Source organism: Dryobates pubescens, chromosome 21 (genome assembly GCF_014839835.1).
Source record: "Dryobates pubescens isolate bDryPub1 chromosome 21, bDryPub1.pri, whole genome shotgun sequence".
Classification (NCBI taxonomy): Eukaryota; Metazoa; Chordata; class Aves; order Piciformes; family Picidae; genus Dryobates; species Dryobates pubescens.
Genome location: NC_071632.1, coordinates 12,501,035 through 12,522,858, shown reverse-complemented (window position 1 = coordinate 12,522,858; position 21,824 = coordinate 12,501,035). Strand labels below are relative to the sequence as shown.

Genomic DNA, 21,824 nt, shown 5'->3' with positions numbered 1-21,824 from the left:
AGAAACTGTGGGAATTGAGGCTGTTCAGCCTGGAGAAAAGGAGGCTCAGGAGACTCCTTTACACTCTACAACTACCTGAAAGGAGGTTTTATTAAGGTGGGTGTTTTTCTCCTCTCCCTAGTAACAAGTGATAGAATAGGAGGAAATGACCTCAAGTTGCACCAAGGGATGTTTAGATTGGGTATTAGAAGAAACTTCTTCTCTGAAAGGGTTCTCAAACACTGGAATGGGCTCACTAGAGGTGATTGAGTTCCCATGTCTGGAGGGTGGGTTAAAGGACACAGATGTGGGGTTAAGTGACATGTTTTTGCCTTGGTAGAGTCAGATAATGGTTGGACTAAATGATCTTGAAGGTCTTTTCCAACCAAAAGAATCACACACTTCTCTAAAAGAGAGCTATTTCTTCATGGAGACCATCTGTTTTCTAAAACATACATACCCATTTACTGACCATTTTTACAGAGAACACAGTATTGTAAGTGGATGTTAGAGTTTACAACAAAGTGAGTCCATAATCAGGCACCAGGAGATGTATGCCACTACAACCTAGCAAGTTGTCATAGAAAGAGGGGCATAAAATTGTCACTTTGTGTTGTTTCCCATTCTAAACTGATAGAAAAAAACCTGAACACAAGTGTTAAGGTAGTTTAATTATTTTTAGGTGGACTAAGATAGCATGAACACCACTGTACTACTGTTTATTAGAGATGAGGTTTCTTAGGTGAATTTGGTTTTGCAAGGTAAATAGCTATATAAAGTATACAAAGTTCTGGGGAAAAAAAGAGTCAGGTATTGTGCCTTTCAATCAAAGAGATCTTCTTGAATTGGAAGCGGATACAGATTTGTGTCCATTACATATATGGAAATGTAATGCACAAATCTTCTAAACAATATTGATTTCTCTTGGGAAATACATTTTGTCAAAAGTCAGCTTCACTGTTTTGGTTTGTCAGCTATAAATATTTTACCAGTCACACTGAGGAAAAAACCACTACAATGACGTTCCAGGCTAGGAAAACCAAGTGGACTCCTATTCAGGGGAGACAAAACAAACAAACAAATACACACAAATCAAAACCAACCAAACCCCACCCCCAAAACCCAACCAATCAACCACTAGAAAACCCCCAACAGAACAGTCTAAATGGGATGACAGTTTTGATAACATGGAAATTCAAGGACAGTGGATATTAAAGGTTAGAAGGTGTAGCATAAGAGTTCTTCAGGGAAGGTAGTTTTCTGATTGCATAGATTACATACATCCTTCACGATCATTCTATATAACTGCAAAACTCAGTCCAATGTTCCTTGAAATATAAGACATTAAAGGTAGGGATTACTGTAGCACACCAAAGCCATTTTCAGTCATGCCTCTGTTTTGCATATTGATGCTGGTCAGGAATTCAACACACATATGCATGCAAGCAAGAGAATTCTTTCATACAGATAATATTGTATATGAAGAGGAAGATGTGAATTGCTTTTAAATCTTTTGACTGTATTATTTTCTATATAAGCAGTTTGAAAGCAACATCCAACTTTTACTCTTTACTGTAACAGCATCCTTGTTAAGTCCTGTGGCAGGACAGGTTTCTGCAAACAAGACTTTGGGACCATGCTGTCAGCTTTCAGGCATGCATAAAAGTGAATTAAAAAGCAGGTGTTCAAAAGTGAAAACTCCATCAGCAAAAAGGCTAAAGAGAAGGTTTCACTGTATTGCATTCCCTCCCCCCCCCCTATGAATTTAATAATCTAATAAAAACATAATGATGAAGTGTTTTTGTTTAGGAAGGTAATCTACAAGAGCAAATTGAATCAAACTGGAATAAAAGTTTTCACTAGACTTGATCAAACTGAGTTCAAGAAACTTTTTCTAGAAGCACAACAGCTACCTGGAAGATGGCCATTTGGGAAAGATGCTACACAGAGCAGCAATGCAGGAAATACCAGCACTGCCAGGTAACTGCAGAACACTTGTGACTGCTTAGGAACTGTCAGGAAAAAAACCTGACAGAAAAAAAAATAAATATAAAAAACCCTAAATTATTGAAGGAGAGCTAATAAAGTTAGCAAAGAACAGAGAGAATATGTGTCAGTTCCAAATCAAAACTAAAAACTTTTCCACTAAAACATCAATATTCAAAGACAAATCTTAACAGCTCATTATATCTCAGGGCATATATCATTAAAAGAGCTATATTAATGTAGCATTACAAGATTTTTATTTCAGTTGATTCACAGCCAGCTGCCAAGACCAACTACAGAGCTACTCAACAACACACAGTCAATACAGCCTTCTAATTCCCCTCTCATTTTTTCAAAACAACGTTTCTCCGTACCTATCACCTCAGGTAAGTATTATCCCTCCAATCTGCTTCCACATAATCTATAGCCAATAACAAAGCAGCCCCAATCTCAAACAAAATGGAAACAAAGGAGCACAGCAAGGAATCACATGAGAAAATGAATGGCTACAGGCCCTGCTCCTGATTATACTACCAGGCTCGCTGCATATGCTCCTAGCTCACAAGTAAACCTATTCTAGAGGAGCCTCTTGCTCCTTCAGTGATGCTATTCCTACCCTAGACAATGATACCTGGATGCAGGTCATCAAACAAAGTCACAAATACTTGTGCCAGTAAAACTTAGGCATTATATGCTACCTTTACTGAACAACTGCAGGTGTAATTTAAAATATCAAAGACCAAAGCTGATAAGCAAAGCTACAAAGCATGAGGATCTGGTTTTCAGTACACAGAAAGGAACAGCCACCAAAACGCCTGGAGCAGCCTGATGAAATGGAGGGCTACATAAAGAGTCTTTCTAACTTCATGACCAGAGTGGTCTGTCTCCTTCTGTCCCATCATCCTACCACATATTTGCTATCCTCCGCAGCTGAGCACCTTATGGATTGGTGACTGCAGCCTTGCAATACAGAGGACATAAACAATGTCTATGCTCTATAGACATGGGAGTTTGTTATTTTCTGAAAAGACATCTGAATTACTAATTTTGTGATCTTTCCAAAACAATGGAGAGATGTATTCTGCAACATGTATTACACCAACAAAAATAAGTAGACTAGAACAAATTTCATAAAACTGAGCCAAATTCTAAACACAGCTGGTGCAGAAGACAGATTAACAACTCCACTGTTGCACAGCATGCTGGTTTCAGCTGGGACAGAGTTAATTTTCTCCCTAGTAGCTGGTACAGCGCTATGTTTTGCATTTAGGATGAGAATAATGGCAATAGCACACTGAGTTCTAATTGTTGCTAAGCTGTGTTTATATTAAGTCAAAGACTTTTCAGTTTCTCACACCACCCCACCAGTCAGGAGGTTGGAGAGCCTAAGAGGCTGGGAGGAGACACAGCCAGGACAGCTGACCCACCTGGCCAAAGGGATATTTCATGCCATATGATGTCATGTTCAGCATATAAAATGGCATGAAAGATGTCTGGGCTCTACTGCTCTGAAACTGGCTGGGCATCAGTGGGCAGATGGTGAGTAGTTGCATTGTGCATCCTTTGTTTCATTATTCTTACTCTTTTATCATCATTATTATTGTTATTATTTTCCCTCACTTTTCTGTCCTGTTAAACTGTCTTGATCTCAATACACAAATTTCCTTTTTTCCCCTATTTTCTCTCCATCCCACTGGCAGGGGATGAGTGAGCAAGCAACTGCATGGTGTTTAGCTGCCTGAGGGGTTAAACCACAACACAGTAACTACAAAAGAAGTACTCACACACATCAGGCTACTCCTAGAGGTAAGTTTCCAAAGCTAATGTAAAAACAGTTCCATATTTCCTTCTCTTATATTTCTCCCTCAGGGTGCCTCATTAGCTAATTTACCTGCTACCCTTTTGTCACAATTCTTAGTGCTAATCTGCCAAGTACCTTCTGGATTGTTCTCCCAGTTAAGTTTCTTGGTGCAGACCTCTATCAGATGCAGCAGAGAGCTGAGCTCATGTGACTGCATCCCATGCTTTCCAGCTTTTGAAAAGTTCTGTGATTTAGAGAGTGGAAGGAGAAAAAAACCCACACATGTATGAAAATCCTGATGAGTCAGAGAGATTGGAGAACAGTTAAAAGCAGAAAGAGATGGAGTGGTCAGCCTGACAAATCTGAATCCAAACCATCATCCCAATGGAAGGTATTTTAAATAGCAGATCCACTGGGGTCTGTCCTCACCATTTCCTCGTTAGAGTACAATGTGGTTCACAAATACAAAGGAAACAATACTCAAGCAATTCATAATTTTATGTCTATGCAACATTTAAAAGCTAATGCAATGGAAGAAGTTCCTACAGGGCACATTATGTACGTGAAGTCAAAGTAGTGCAAGCCAATGAATTGTGAAACATGTTATTCCCTTTAAGTGTTAAGCATTTTTTCCCCCGGTTGGCTCCTACTAGGAAAGGTGAAGTGGAACAGCTGGAGGATAATGAAACCAGCATGTGTCTAGTTTGTTTTTAGTCTAGCAACAAAATTGTCTAACCTGTGCAAGAGACTTACGATGCCACCTGGATTTGATTTTACATTATAGTTTGTTCTTGAAACCTATTATCTCTGGGCACCATACCAAGAATGCTTTCACTTCTGAGCATCCTTTAGATTGCAAGCATTATCTTTCCTCTGCTGCAACTTCGACACTTCTGTGTGTTTTGGGGTGTTTTGGTTTTTAATATTTTTGTTTGGGGTTTGGGGTGGTTGTTGTTGTTGCTTTGGTTGGTTGGTTGGTTGTTTTGTTTGTTTGGGTGGTTGGTTGTTTTTTGTTTGGGGGTTTTGTTTTGTTTTCTATAAACTTTATGGATGATAATCACTACAGAAGTGAGTCAAAGAAACCTTCTTACACACCACCAAAATCCACTGGGACAGTGTTGACCACAGTGTAACAGATGGCTAGCAAAAGCTGAGGATGCATTCTTTCTGGTTTCAAGAATTCTGAACCACTGCAATAACATCAATAGTTAGATTAGGTTAAAGAAACAATAAAGTGAATGAAAGTTATCTTCTGAACTCTGACTGATCCCCAGCCACAGCATGAAGAACCATCTTGTCTCAGAAAGCAACACTTGAAAGTATACTGCAGCATCCACTAACATGTTACACCCCACCTTCATTTAAGTATTTGTCCAACTATTATATACAAAATAAATCAGGATCTGGTCCTTCCTAAACAGCCTTAGCAAGGAATCCAGTAAATGGGTTGTTATAGAATGTCTAGCCAAAATTAGATGTAACCCCACCTTCTTGTATTAGTGGGTCCACTTTTTTGCACAATTGATGACTCCTCCTCTCTCTGTGTTCTGCACTATGATTTATTTCACTGCTAACTTCTATGTCTAACCTTGAATTTTACCCACGGTCCTTGAATTTCTAGTTCAACATAATGAAATGGAACAAAACCTGTATATGGTGTGGGATGCATGTATAAACCCAGATTTGATAGTGAAGATGAACCCATAATTAGGTGCAGTTTGTAAAATGATTTGAAAACAGAGCCAGTTACATAAATGTTACATCACACTGGGTGACATACATTTCTGCATGCATATGGAAGGTAGGCTGAAGAATGTGGGTAGGGAAGAATGTCTGCAGGGAAAGAGTAGAGAGAATGGTGAACATTATTACTGTGAGTTTTATGGTAAATCTGAAGTTGACAATAGCAGACAAACCAGAATGCCTCTCTTCCCCCCCACCCCAAATGCTTAGTGAACATGAGGTAAACCAGGCAATTTAAAGTAAGAGAATATCAACTTTACCATCCACTGCACTCAGAGGGTCCCTTAGATTATCCTGGGACACAGATTTCTGATTCAGCATCTCAGGGGTTGGCCGCAGCACTCCAAATGCAGGTCTTGGCTGGAACAGCTTCTTCATTTTAAAATCTTCTTTTCCTTTGGCAAAAGTTCCATCAAAAGGACTGACTTGTGAAGAGTGGAATCTATCAGCATAAATGTGAGACTCTTTAGTCCTGCTGTGAGAGCTTTTATCATTGCTTTGTGCTGACAAGTTTTGAGTGATGTACGTATGCAGTGCAGCCATCAGAGTTTTTTGGTCAAGCCCCATTTCTGACTCCAGTGATAACTTGTCTGGCTGAGGCTGGTTGAAGGTCCTCCCATGGAGATTTTCAGCATACTGTTGATGGGATGTTGATGCATGGGCCACAGGAGGTGCTCGCTCTTTGGATTTTTGCATCATGTAGTACCTGATAGGATCATTATAGATGTAGCTCTAAAGAGAGTAGAAGGTGGGAAAAAGGACTGGGTCATTATTGCTTTGTAATGATCACTGGTATGCAGGAATCACAGGCATAGCCCTTAAAGATTTACCAACCAGGAAAACAATAATTAGCCTGTAGTGCACGTGTAGATTGCAGACTTCAAAATGGTTAATGTTTGTAAAGCAGTTCACAAAATTCTTGAAAAGCAAGAGAAAGATATCATAGAGCATAATCTAGCTCATAGTTGATGTGAACTGTCTATGAAGTTTTTACATACATATATAGATCACAGATTATATACAGCAGAGGAGAGAAATTAGCAGAATCTGGCTAGAAAAAAACCAATTATTTATATATTTTATAATGAACTTTGTAAAAGTGAAAGATGTAAGGCTGATAAGTTCTTCCAGAGGTGAATAAAAAGAAATAATTCAGGTCTTATCTAGTTCTTTAATTATGGACAATAATTTTGCTCTGCATCTGAACAATTTTATTTCTCCTGATAACATTCAGTTCATTTTATAATATGTATTCATAACCCTCGCTTTCCAAGAGAGTTAACTTTCCCCTGAGAAATGATTGAAGGGTTTCATTCTATGATTCCACATCATGATTTGTAGATTTATGGCTTAAGCAACTTTATTACAGAAAAAAAGGCACTCAGGCTTCTTTGGCTTGTGGTCCACCAACACAAGGCTTTTGACTTTGGCAGGTGGTCTTTAACACAGAAACGCGTTTTGTTAATGTCAATAAATTGGACTAGACTAAGACAGTGTCAAATAATACAGAGCTAGAGATCAAACAGCTTTGTGTATGAAATATTTTAATGGCCCCTGGGAATTGTATCAAACAACAGCAGTGTAGCTCCGGTTCAGTGCAGCAGCTGCAGGGTATCCACTACTCTGATCAATACCAAGAGGAGAGGCAGTTGTCAAAATACAAGCTGAATGCTGTTTACATACTTAAAAGCAAATCCTACTTGTGAAAAACTACTAGCTACAGGTATTTATCTCTCCATTTCAATGGGTCTTTGCATGGGGTAATTAACTCTCTAATGATATTTACTTCCTAGAAGGAATCATAGAGGATATCCTCTAACACAAAGCAGTCCCAGACATATCAAGTAGTTTACAGAGATTTCACATAAACTGACTGCCTTTCCCATGTCTGTACTCTCTACCTTCCACCTTTTGCAGGATTTTGGGGGGATAAGGAAAGGAAGAACAAGGAGCTGGGAAAGGGAAAAACATGACAGGGTGAATAGGACAATCCCCATTCAGCCACAAAGAGACATTAAGTCAGCTCAATCCAGCCTCTGTAGCTATAGCTTAATGTGGATCTCTGTCCTATATCCAGCTGTCTCTTTTGTCTCTAAAGCTTTATTAATAAATCACATCTTAGAAGGAACAAAACTACCAGACACTCTCAAACCACTCCTGGAAGATGAGGGTCAAGGGATGTGGGCTGGCTTTTGATGAGCTATTTAACAACTCCAAATATCCTTTAACATTAACAGATCTGTGATTTCCTGCCCAGCATAATCAAGAAAGAAAATGCAACAAAACCACCAAGTGCTTGTATGCAAACTGGATGTAAGTCCTGGGTCACAGCTGCACCACTGTCAAGAAAAAGCAGCCTCTCAGCAGCTTGACAAGTCATAACCTGAGAGTCAAATGGGTGTCATGGAGTGGAAGACAGTGAAGAAGTTCCTGGGATGGAGCTGTGTAAGCAGTATAGTTGTGTCTTTAAAGCATCGATAGCTTCAAGCTGCACCAGGCGAGGTTTAGCCTAGACATTAGGGGGGGAAAAAAAATCACTGAAATGTTTGTCAGGCACTGGAACAGGCTACACAGGGAGGTGGTTGAGTCACCATTCCTGGATGTGTTTAAAAGCAGTGTAGTGTGGTGCTTGAGGATATGGCTTAGTGGTGGACTTGGTTGAGTAGGGTTAACAGTTGGACTCAATGATCTTGAAGGTCTTTTCCAACCTAAATTATTCTATCATAGCTAAAGTGTCCAGCCCTATTCAAACAAAGCCTTAATTCTTTCAGCTGGTGAGCTGCTGTTCCCATACAGTACTGCACTGTCAGTAGGATACCTTAGCAGGCTTCCAGGTTCAAGCCAGCTGAAAGGGCAGAACTCTACTTACAAGTGTGCATGCGCTGTAGACATGGTATTAACACACTTTGCACCAAATTCAGTGTTAGATTTGCCTGAAAATAATAAGTAAAGCTAATGGAACAATTCAATTTTCTGAGCAATAGCGAAGCAAAAGCCTTTTCTACCAGATGGTAATGACCTTTTCACTTACCATAGATAATGATATTACACCATGCTTGAAAAATGAACTTTGAAGACTAATTCAGAATCCAGAAACTAGCCCAAGGAACAATCCAGTGCTTCTTGCAGCAGTGTGATAGTACCAAGCCATAGTCTTTCTATAGATTCACAGGTTTAAGGCAACAGGCCTTTACAATGCAGTCATCTCATCTTACCTACTACTTCACTAATAATTTTCTGTAACTATCTCCTGTTTTGTTTCTGAGAATTACAATAGATTTGAAACCACTTAAGAACTACACCAGAGCAGTAAAAACGGCAAAGATTGTTAATTAACACCCTGTGGTTTGCAGCATCAACAGCTTGATCAAGCAAAAGGGGTCTTCAGTGTCATCTTTGATCAAACTAGTGATGTCTTTGCCTCCTAATTCTGGCTGTGAAACTGCAGTGTAACAAGACTGTGTACCATTCAATAATCTCACTGCTGCAATCTCAGTTGACAGGGATTTGATTGTAAGCAGCATATTCTACCAATCAAAAAACCCCAACTCTCCAAAACAAAAAAGAGAGAGGATAAATATGCTACCTGCTTTCATGTGTAAGTTACTGTTTAGGAAATTAACTTTAAAGTTTCAAATGTTTGCAGCCATTCTTGATCTCCTTTGGGACAATCTCAGCTGCATGACTACCCTTCAGCCTTCTCCAACAGACTCCTGAATGAATATTTTTTTATCATTGTTTGTGGTTTGTTGTACTGCTGAGAACTTATACTGGCTTTAGTCTTCATAACTGCTGGTTGTTTTCTTTGTTTCTGAAAAAAAACCCTATTATTGGTTAAAACAAAGTTTCCTTTGGTGTAGAAGGAGTGATGGATGCTCTTTCCTCTGCATTTATCATTAGCTTGTCATAAAAAAGGGGAAAAAAAAGGGTGCTAGTTTTACACATTGGGTTACGTGATAACCTGGCTTGTCTCCATATATAAAGGATGAAATGTTTGGAGAGAAGAATCATGGATAATAAGTTAATCAATGCCAATGGGGCCCCTGCCCCAGCTCCTCCTGGGCCATCACAGTCAAAAAGTGACAGTCAAGCCCCAGCAGCTGTTAGAACTTGCGCAGCGTGGCGATCGGTGCTGGTAGCTATACTAGGATGTATCAGCTTCTCTTGCCTGAGAACAGTTTGCTCATATGTCAATAAGTCTGTTACTTAAGGTTTCAGTAAATGATGTTTAAACACATTTTCTGTAGGCATATGCTGGTATATTGAGCTAACTCATTATCTAAAGACGATTTACATAGAAACATGGAGATCTTCATCTGCCAAAAGCTGAGCACGTTAACACCAATTCAATATATTTATAACTCTGACATATGAATCTTGAGAATACTTTTACCCAAAGAAGTGCAAGTGAACAGAGATGTGCAGCATCTCTCTCTACAACACTGCTTTACAAGCCCATTGAAATCAACCAGTCATTTGCTGGACAACTGCTTGAGTTAAGGTGAGGTATTCAAGAGGGGATTGGACGTGACACTTGGTGACATGGTTTAGGAGTCATGAGGTCTTGGGTGACAGCTTGGACTTGATGATCTTTGAGGTCTCTTCCAACCTCATTGATTCTATGATTCAATGATTCTATGAGATATTTTCCCTTTATAAAAAAGCCCAAACAAACAAACAAAACCCCATTGTTTTTGTTGCACTGTCCTGAAATGTAAACACCAGCACACTCACACAGAGGTTAGGTAAAATAAGTTTTTCTGAATTCTACCCTCTCATTTGATGAGAATGATCTAAAAAATAAATATGGAATACACTTTAAAATTTGTACCAGCTCCATCATCTCATATTTACTCAGCCCGGTGTCCTAAAGAACTGTGAGTAAATATTTGAAAGACAAAGAGCAAGCCTGCAGGATAAGTGACCAAAGCAAAAACTCCAAACAGATGATATGGGGGGCAGGGGGTGGGGAAAGGCAAATCTTATTGTCCAGTCAGTATTTGAGATTTTAAAACTATCAATCTATGCTTCATTTGGCAATTACTAGAAATTAATTAACTTCCCTTTTAACCAAGCCTCCAGACTTGACACACATAATTTATAATTTCATTTGCACAGCATTTGTATCTTCACATCATTGTACAAATAATTAATCTTTACAAGGTAGCTGCATGAAAAGGAAAATTATAATTTTATGTTAATTTTTCTATGTGGAAATTCTGTCACTACATTTACATAAACTGACAGGTTGGAGGTAAAGGAAGGTGTTAGGTCTACGAATTGAAGATCGCAACACTGGCAACTAGATGTTTCACTCGACAAATTACCAATTCAAAAATGGAATCACAGTTCACATTAGATCACCAGACTCTGCATTTAAGTCCCAAACAAACTGACTGCAATTTTACTAGGCTTTGTTAGATTCTGTTAGATCTTCAAATGTGTGGGTACCAGCCCTCCCAGAAAAACATGCCGTCCACACCAAATTCATGCAAGCCGGCCAACAGGATGGTATTTTGAATGTCTTATTTCATAGATTTAAATTGGAACAGTTGGATCCCAAGTTGGAAATTCCTGTTTTCTCCTCACTGATGAAACAATTAAGTTTAGACTGACTTGTACCAGCATAAACATCTGTATTTGATCAAATCAATTCCGCTCTGGGCGTGTGTTTGTTGAGTGTTGGGGTTGTTTCATTTGGTTTTGTTGAGTTTTGTTGAGTTTATTTAAGAGGACTTTAATGTTTTTTATTACTGAAAAGAACCATAGAGAGAATGCTTCAAAAGACAGAAGTACTTTTCTGGGATTGGTTGCTTAGCTTTTAGTCTATGCTCCCAAAAAACTATTGCACGACCTCAGAAAAGCTATCCCATGTCTCTGTGAGGCAGAGGTATTAGTTCTTCCCTACTTTGTAGTGGCATTAAGTAAATAGATACATCAACCCTTGAGAGACATTCAGATATTACTCTAATGGTGGCAATTCTGTAGCTTCAGGGAGACACTCCTTTATCAATTATTCCTGGTATTTTTATGAAAGTGTTTATGCAGAAGATGAATTAAATTTTTCTCACTTATATATAATCCCACCTATACAAAACATTAAATTTTACATTTATATAAGCAGAGCTTAAATGTATACATTGCAGAAAGCTTTCTGACTTTTCAGCAGTCAGCCTTCAAATCAATTTCTGATGATCTTCATTCAGTACTGTATTTTAATCAGTGTTAGATAAATACGGGTCCTCGCTTTTTTGAATCAAAGCTCCAGATTAAAATGAGCAATGACTGTGTAATTTCTTAGTAGTTAATCACAGTAATTATTATTTGCAGATAAGATCAGGGTACATCTTTGAGCACTTGTGCACTCAGATTTTCTAAAATAAATAATAATATTTTTAATAATAATTATACATCCTAATTCTTCAAGGAGATCAATTAAAAAGCATCAAACAAATTCTTTTCAACCCAGCAAAGTTATGAGTACTATTCCCTGAACCTGAAAAGGGAAAATAGGTGGAAGGTTTCCTCTTGTACTGAGGACAAAAAAAGTATAAGGTCAAAAAGTGTAAGGTTTCCCAAATGCTTTGTCTAACCTTGTACCTTTCTAGACTCAAAAAAAAAACCCAAAACCCTGACTCTGCCACAAACATTTTGTTTTACCTTCTCCCCTTTCAGTGACACTGTGCTGCTGATCCCTCTGCCACTAACCAGTCACATCTTACATTTCTTTTTCCCTTCATGATTCTGAATAAAACTTTATTAGTGACTTCTTTGATGTAAAGATTCTATTTTAAAACCTAAGAATAGTTAAGACTCAGAGATTTCTGCAATCACAATATTTACACATAAAATCTGCCTTGAAACTCATTGCAAGTGATTTAAAAAAATCAAAGAAACAGCAGAAGATGGATTATCATCCTTCAGGACTCTGAAATTATTTTTTCTTTCTCGCTATACTACGTAGTAGGCTTGAGGAAGACCTTAGCAGCAGATTGGTCCCATATCTGAAAATCTCAGAGGCCAAGCCAGGGAGAAGAAATACGAGCAATCACATTAATCTTCTAGACGTGAACCCTAAACCATCAAAAAAAACCCTACCCACAAAACCCCTGCAAGAAATGCAGCACTAGCACATGCATAGTGGCCAACTGCCTTATTCCTGTAGCGTGTTCAGGATTTCCAGAGGAGCTGATGGAATGCCCAGCCCCAGAGTGGAGCTGGGAGATTAAAATGCAAGGAAAAAAAGTAGCAGGCTGTGGGGTGGACACAACTGTCGTAGACAATGTGGGTATTCATTTCCATAACAATTATTTTTGCCGTCTCTCTTTTTTGCTTTGCTGTTGCAGCAGCTGTGGACAGAGCTTGCTTGCTTGCTTTGTTTTGGTTTTTTTTTTTCCCCTTTGTATTTTCCACTCCCTTTAATATTTCCTCAAGACTCCCCACATGCCCCTGCTACACAAATGCTCACAGAACTCACCAGCAAGGTTTACATGAGCAGCAAAGCGAGCAAGATCTCCTTTAACAACTGCCTAGCTTTAGTAATACAGCTATGTGCTGTTCCTTCTAACCCAACAAACTCTGCTTCTCAGTGTCTGTAGAAATACCAACAATGTAGCATTTTTTCAGATTTTGGGTTGTTGCTGGGTTTTGGGTTTTATTTTTGGTTTCTTTTTCCTATGAGAGGGTTTTTTTTTCTAAGTGGAGAGAAGAGCAGGGAAAAGAACATGTGATTTGAAGCTTCTGCATTTCTTCCCTCAGTAGACATGATAAACCATGCTTTCTCACTATGTGTATGTTCCTACAGACATGTTCATTTCCATACTAAATCCAGGTTTGGTAAAAAGGAATCACAAATATTGATGATGCAGCCTTCTGTGAATGGTAAACACTTCATCAGGTTCAAGTGCAGGGAAAAAAAACCTGACACAAAACCCCACCAGCTAATGCTTAAGTAACAAATGCCACCAAGTGCCCATTTTCTGAACAGCTCTTTCTCAGCTCAACTAAAGTGAAATGCTCTTTACAACTGTAATCCTCAAGAATCAAACCCACCAGATCTTCTGATCTACTGCTATTTATCCACCATCAAAGTTATTATCAACTGCCTAAATTACAGCCTAAAGTAGATACTGTCCAAATACTGGGGGGGGGGGGGGGGGGGGGGAGGGAAATCACTGAAAGCAGCTCTTGCAATAAATGGTAGACATGACAGGAATTTGGGTTTATCACAGGATTTAAGTTTAATGGTGTTATTTCTGTCATTGTTGTATCAAGCTGGCAGCTGTTTGAACAAAGAAACCAGATTTTGCCATGTCTCCCTTACAAGGCTATGCATCGCTGTATGAGTGCTCTCTACTTAATAATGTTGAAGCATTGTGGTTTTTATTCTGATCATAGATGTGGAAAATTAAAATTAAAAAGTAAAAAAATTAAGGCCAGTTTACTTAAAAATATTGATGTTAAGATACTAAATAATACTTTTGGGGTATAAGAAACAAGAGCCTTCTTGTCTTTTTTCTTCCTTCATTTTACTCTTGGTCGGAGTGCTCTAATGATATATTTGGAAGAAAACAGAATTCACTCAGGAAATCTGCCTAGAAGTGCTACATTTCTGCAAGATTCAGCTATACTTCAGAACAGGTAAGGTATCAAAGCCACCAGAGCAGTGATACATCTCCTATTCACTGACAGCAGGAATGAAGTGACAGGGGTGAATATACACTGGAAAGAAAATAAGTTGTAAGAAAGGGAAAGGCCCCAAAGTTGCAATTTTAAATTTCAGCACCTCTGTTTTACCCTTATTTTTAATCAGAAATGTGCAAGAAAGTTAAAAAGATGAGATTCTGCTACACTTTTTAATGAGGCTCACAATTTATCCGTACAAGAAATACAAAAATAAGGTACCAAGAATTTGTTGAAGCTTGCACTTAGAGTGCATAGATAAACATTTTCAATTTCAAATCATATGACTGCATCAAATGCAGCTTTACATCCTACCCTTTTCAAATTATTAAGTTTTACTTCTCCCCACCCCCCTGCTTCCTAGAGCAGGAAAAATCCTGTTTTCTCCTTTGTTTAAATATTATTCCATTAATGACCCAATGAACCAGGGAACAAACACATTGTCCTTCCTCTTTCCTTTTAAAGAACAGCAGGTGCATTTGATTTGCAGAGGATAGAGAAATATCTCCAGGATCATTTAAAATTCATGATTGATGGCTAATTTTTTAGGGTAATTTTCCTTTTTAAAAACAAAAAGCACTTTAAATTCCAGGTAACACACATGACTCAATGTCTGATTTTTAAATATGCTCCTTAGTAAACAGAATTGTACAGTTTGCTTCTATATGTACTTCATTTCCAGATTTTCTCCTCTTTATCCTACTCCCCCAGGCTTCAGAGTACCCATCTCCATGGCAACACTCGATAAGGTTGGTGGGTGGTGTTATCACAGCAGGCTTCCCCACAGAAGGTCTCAGCCATATGGATTATTTATGAACTTGTATGACAGCACCAGACCCACTAAAACACTTCTTGAGCAAGTTTTCTTGTCTCTTAAAACCAGCGATTTAAAGCAGGACATCCTCACCACAGTCAGCACCCATGAGTAGAGCGTGGAGGAAAAGTGCCATGAAGGTGGTCAGTCATCCATCCCCAAAGCTATCGTGCCAGTGCCTGCAAGTTTCTCTTACCCTAAATGAATACCTAATGACACAACACACCATAAATCAGAGGTATTATATATGCCACTCAGTGAAAGTGGAAACTTTCAGCTTACAACAATAGTGACATTTCAGTTAGACCATGACTGAACAGTTGATACAACTTAACCTGCTGTTGGAAGCTGCCGCGGCTAACACACAGCAGTAGTTCTGTGTCTGCATTTTCTTTGCCTCAAATTTCAGTATATTTATTAACTAAGGCTGCTGCATTCATGCAAACAGCATATACTGTTTTTTGGGGAAGGGATCCATTCTTTAAATTGATAGAGTGCTTTGGATAAACACATTTATTGAGCAAAAGACAGAGGGTTTTAAGGGCCTGTCATACGCAATGCCTTCAATCATTTTTATAAATTTCTTAAATTCCATCTTGGAGCAAGACAGATTTTTCTCTAGGAAATGAAAATTTGGGTTGAATTCTCAAATAGGCATTTCTGTGCTTTTTTAACATAACCAATACTCAAGATTTAATGGTTGTGAGTTATCTTCCCAGCTATCCGTTTATCTGTACCATATACATACGAACCTTAATTGGCCACAATAGGGCTTCCTTTATGATCAATAAGAATTCATAACTGTTGAGGCACAGTTCGTGATGTGTATTGTAAAAATCTGCTCAATGACTGTACTAAGCACCATAAACATCAGTAAGAATTCACAGGGAAGTTCAACCAGCTTCTTGAAGAGATGCAGTTCAGATGCTGTGAGAAGGGTTTCAGATCAACCAATGAAAATGGCACCACCTTTGTCCCACTCTTCCTCCTTCCTCATGATACAATCCACCCCTAAACTAATGTAAAATGCTCCAGATGAGAAAATTGCTATCAGTTACAGTGGTGAAGCTGACTCAACTCATTTGGGAGAACTTGGTTAGTGCAGTTGCAATAATCAGAGGTGGAGTAAGGAACAACACCTAGTCTTGAGAGAAAGGAAAACTGAAAAAATAAAGGAGACTTCAGAGAAAGAATCCAAATATCACAGAATGTAGGCACCACATAAAAATACTACCTTGACTGAAGCTTTGTCACTCATCTTCCTAGGAATCAAATTTGTAGTTGCAGACTGGGATAGAATACCAAGATATTTAAGATATTGCTGAAGAGACTTGGCCAAGTTCGCATCATTTTCCAGCTCATAATTTCTTTCATTATCTGCATCCTGTCCCAATGTCCTGCACAGCAAAAGCAAGGAAAAGCAAGTTACCAGCCTGTACAATGAATAGAGTCCAACTAAAAAGGCACTGCAAACCACTGAAGTTAGTTCCACATATAATCAAAGACTGACTCAAAAGCTCAGCAATCACAAAAGTAAAGGAAATTCAATGTTTCAGCAAAAGCAGTCCAAAAATGTTGCACTATTAACAATTTATTGCACAAATCAAGGTTAATGATCCAACAGTTAATCAAATAAAATGCCTATATCAAGGCAAAGCCATATTCATAAGAAAAGAAAATGCTTATGTAAAGAAAACATGCATAATTCAATTGCACCCCAAAGAAACATGAGATGGCTCTATGATTTTTAAGAAATTGTTGGATGATGATGAGAGTCAAAAAAAAAAAAAATCAATTTGGCCCTGCACCAATTTACAGAATACAGTGAGACTACTGGGTATGCAGCGAGGGAAAAAAAGAGAAAAATCAATTCAGCTCCAGCAAAAGGCTTAAAAAGGGACTAATGAGACAGAACAAGTATCTTTTGTGATCTTCTCATGTGCCTTGGAATTCACAGCAGAGCAGTGTTTCCCAAGCGCTTTAGACAGAACTTGGTGACGTTTGCAAAGCAAAACTGAAAATGCCATTAAACAACAGCAGCACAGAAGTGTTTATGTAGGATTGAGAGCACACTGTGCAATGAATCTGAATTATGACCAGCTCTCCTCATCTATCTCAACATGTCAATGACGATGATAATTTAAATGTCAACACCAGTAACTATTTCATTCCTTGTGCAAGAAAGCAGAGAGAATGCTCCCAATCTCTTTGCTTCCCTGGAGTGATGCATACTTTTTTTTTGAGGGAAACCACATTTTTTTGGTGTCACCATCTCCTACCCATGCGTCCATGCACTTCTTCAGTTAACAACAATTTCAGGTAGAAGACCTTGCCAGCTCAGGAAGATGAGGCATCTTTTGACTTTCAACATCTCTGTGCCACTGTAAGCAAAAATTTTATTCTACCAGCCCACACCATGGTGCTTATGTAGGGGTACTGCTTGAGAAACTACTGTTCCAGATCTGGGGTTTGATTGTATTACTTCAAGCTCAAACTTTTTCCCTTGCTCACAGTTGTATCAAATGAGTGTCCTGACTAATTTAATGTGAATAAATGGAATTAATAATCTAACTTACTCTGGTTGGCATTTCAACCAGTAGTCTTCACTTAGCTGCTGGCTGTGAACCACCAGAAAAGCCCTCCATCCCCTCAGCGCAAAACAAGCAGCTATGTATCAGGTAAATAAACTCTATGAAAATGAAAGTTTGCTGCATGAAGCACTACAGCAATCTTAACATCATTCAGCTTGATCCCTTCTCATGCTGTTTATATTTTCCCCTTATTGTGACCTTACTATGGAAGGTGGACATGCAAGTAACATTATCCACCTTGTTTTCAATTTAAAGCCAGACTAAAACTGTTGCACAATTCTTTCTCCCACAGAAGACCTGGGCTGTATGTTTTCTGCTTCAATAGAGATGAACTAATCCAAAGAGGCTCTCATCATAGATAATATCCACATTTCAAACACTCATCTTTCATTCATCAATTAATTCCACACCTATCTTCTGTCTTCTTCGCTAACTCTGAAAGGAAAGGGAAAATTGAAACACCGGACCAAATTCTGCCCTGAGGATTTCCACTGGAGCTATTGGGAACTGAATGCACGAATAAAATACAGCATTTACCCTATTATTTACAGTATATAATCACTCTCACTAGTGGTAAGAGCAAAATCTGGGTTTATGATTTCTTGCTTTTCTTACAGGGAGTGTAATCACACTCAAATTGTGTTTACAGTCCACACGAGATGTAGCATTTTATGCTACAAATTTTTAAACAATTAAAATTTTGAACTCTAACAAAGCATTCAATTTCATTTGATGAAACTTTAATACATCACTGTTGATCACCTTGTTCACACACAGTAGAACGAGCTGCTGTCGCAAACGAATTAAAACATTTCTTTTAAACTGGAAAACAGATAAAAGAAATGGTGAGTAGGAGAAATAACTGTCAGTTAAGTTCTTGTTCTGCACTAATGTGAAAGTCTTTTCAGTTTTCATTCTGAAAAAGGACTTTGTATACAATGAACTTTAAGATGTAACACACATAATTATTCATCCGCAGAAGTAATGATATATTTCATAACCCCTCTAGCACTTTAGAAGCTTTTGTGTGGAAATACCTAAATGTTGCACCTCAGCTATTTGTAGAATCTTCTCAATTAATAGATAACCACAGTTTTTCGAATAAAGCTTCACCCTTTTAAATGCTGTGAGAATCTTGGCACTGATTTAATGATGGGTTTATTATAGATATAATGCTATACTCCATTTCGACACTGAAGCTTGCTGGAAGCATTTCTGGGTTTGCCTAATTGCACCAATGAACACAACTGACATTTATTCCTTGTGCAGAATGGACTTTTTCTCCTTTATCTTGGATCCTCTTTCAAGAGCAGGGATTTTTTGAAATTTAATAAGGGCCCAGGAAATACCATGTACACTCCAGTTAGCCACTGAAGAAAGAACTTTCATCTTGAAATCAAGCTCCCAGTTTCAGTATTTTTAAAAGATTTAATCCATATCTTCTGTTTCATCAGATTTATTACACACTAATTTAGCCTAAGTCAATTTACCTTTCAAGTGTCTGAGTCTATTTTCTTGCTCTCAGTAGCTCTGTGGGGATTAATGAGTCATTAGTATGACTTCATATTTTCTTATTACACACGTTACACTTAATAAAAGGTCTTCCTGCTATAATGTACCTTCGATAATTAGATACCTACATAAAGTTGCTTCTTAAAATTATTGACTTATTATTTGGTAAGATTGGAGTGTGCACGCTGAACACGCTGAGCTCAAAGCAAACTTGAGCAGAATCTACAAGACACCAAAGGAAAAGTTCCTGCTGTTCTCTGACCTACAGAATACATTGCAAATGGACAACCAGAAAAATCAATTAATGCTTTAAACTGTTGGCACATAAGATAATGCTTTCAGAAACACAGCTTGGTAACTTCAGAAAAATCTGTCCACAATAGGAAGTGCTATAAGGGGAACACATTTGAAATTCTGATGCTCCTAAAGTGTCAATACACAAAATGGTTTTTGGTTGGTTTTGGTTTTGTTTTGTTGGGGTGGGGTTGGTTTTTTTGTTTGTTTCTTTGGTTTTGGTGGTGGGTTTTTATGTATAGTTTTAGTTAAAAATGCAAACCAGCTGAAACCTGAGCACAATGGGAACTGCTAAAGGTGATCATCTGTCCTCAAGTCTAAAAATGAAAAGGTTTTTTATGTCTTTTTATATGTTTTATTTTTATATAACTGTGAATCTGGAACACTGTAGAATATAGCCTTGGTCTCATGGAAATCAGGCTTATTTTATCTTACCATCATGAATAAAAGTTTTAGATACACTCACTCTTTAAAAAAATGAAATAAATCCACCTGAAGATATTCAGGATCCTTTCTGTACCACATAAAAAGAATAATCCATACAGCAATGGCATCTGGGGTATCTAAGCAGTGAAAATATGTTTATGGATTCAACCACACATTTTTATCACCTGCATGATAATCTATAGATCAGTAGCTCCTTTAGAAGTTAAGTTTCTACCTTACTGCACTCCTGAAATATATGGTGCTGTGATTTTAAGGAGCGCTTTTGAATGAACAAACATGTGAAATGCAGAGCCAAATTCTATACATTAAATCAGAACTAACTGAGGCAAACAGCAGGAGCTACAGGGCAGTACCAATTATAGTATTTTCACTTCCATAAAAGAGCAATCTAGAAAAGACGTGGTTCTGCAGTACATGCAGATCACATACTGCAGTATATGAATACCTAAATCCCAACATTCAATAATCTCCCAACAAGGCTAGAAAGCAAACCTCCTTTGTCCCATTTTGAAGAATGTTTTCTAACAGCAAGCCCTTTCTTTCAATTTCACTAATTTTGAGATTGTGTTAAAAACAAAACCCCAAACAAGCAAACAAAAACAATAGAAACACAACCCAATAAAAGTAAGAGCAAAATTTATCATTTTTGACATTTCTAAACTTTTATGCATTTTAAAATTTCCTTCTTGGCCTTGTGTGGCTGGGTTGCACTTAGAGCCCATAAATTTAAATATACCAGGTGAAATGCTATATGCATAACTGCATATGAAGATGATGTAACTGCAGGTCCTACACTCAAATCACTGTACAGAATTATAGGTGTATCTCATGCCACAGATAATTGCTAGGTTACCCTTTAATATCTTTCAAGCTGTGAGGAAAATGCCTTCTATAATGCAAAGAATAGAAATGTTCCAATATTGTTTTCTGTCATGGGAACTTACATCAATCCCTTCTTCCTGGACAAATCTTGCAACTAAAACTGAGAAGCTATGAACCTCAAAACAATTTCAGCTAGATTTTGGAACAATATGAGTTCAAAAATACAATTAATTGCTCAGAATGACATTCAATGCTCCTTTTTGTTTGGTTTGGGTTGGGTTTAGCTTATTCCAGAATAAAATACCTGCTGTGGATGAGCTACTGTGTAAGTCTGCCTTTTTAAGCCAGTCATGAATTGACACTAGAAACTGCATAAACTTGATAAAGGACCTGATGCCTTGAATTCTGACTTCTATATTGACAGCAGAAGCCATATTCCTTTAATTGATGATAATCAGAAGAGGATTGAGGGGTTTAACTCATTGTGTTTTAACTCACACTGTTTTCCTACTGATATTCTCAGCATTGATTTTATGATTATTTTTCATTTATCATATCTAGAGCACTTTTGGTGCTGTGTGTACTAGCAGCCTTCCAGTACGTGAATGGAGCCTACAAGTCAGATGGAGAGAGTCTGTATACAAAGGCCTGCAATGACAGGATAAGGGGCAACGGCTTTAAGCTGGAGCAAATTTAGACTAGATGTTAGGAGTAAGTTGTTTGCTATGTGGGTGGTGGAACACTGGAACAGGTTGCCCAGGGAGGTGGTTGAGGCTCCTTCCCTGGAAATATTCAAGGTGAGGTCCTGGGCAGCCAGATCTAGTTGCGGATGTCCCTGCTGACTGCAGGGAGGGATAGCCTTTGGAGGTCCCTTCTGACCCAGACCATTCTACGCCTCTATGATTCAGCTTCAATGTTGATCTATTTCTCATCATCTCACAAAACCCTAGCAGGCAAAAAGACTTACCTTCGTGTTTCAGATCCTTCAGATGCAAACACATCAGGGCGTCTGTTGTAGATTTTGTGTATGGTTGAGAGCTCCTGACCAATAACATGCTGTGTATAATCATCTTGCCAGGTAAAACCTGATAGAAAACAACAACAAATGAATTTAAAAATAAGCAAGCTGACTATTTCATAACTTGAAAGTTTG

The 21,824-nt window shown here is 38.1% G+C and overlaps 1 protein-coding gene across 1 annotated transcript in view; it reads right to left on the bottom strand.

Annotated features, from left to right (window-relative positions):
* Positions 1 to 21,824, bottom strand: part of PTPRN2 (protein tyrosine phosphatase receptor type N2) — a 596,056-nt gene that overhangs the window by 368,693 nt on the left and 205,539 nt on the right. The window contains exons 4-6 of the mRNA XM_054171491.1: positions 21,639 to 21,756; positions 16,240 to 16,402; positions 5,770 to 6,241 (exon numbers count right to left, since the gene is read on the bottom strand). Coding sequence (XP_054027466.1) covers positions 5,770 to 6,241; positions 16,240 to 16,402; positions 21,639 to 21,756 — 753 coding nt within the window. The remainder of the gene's footprint in view (positions 1 to 5,769; positions 6,242 to 16,239; positions 16,403 to 21,638; positions 21,757 to 21,824) is intronic.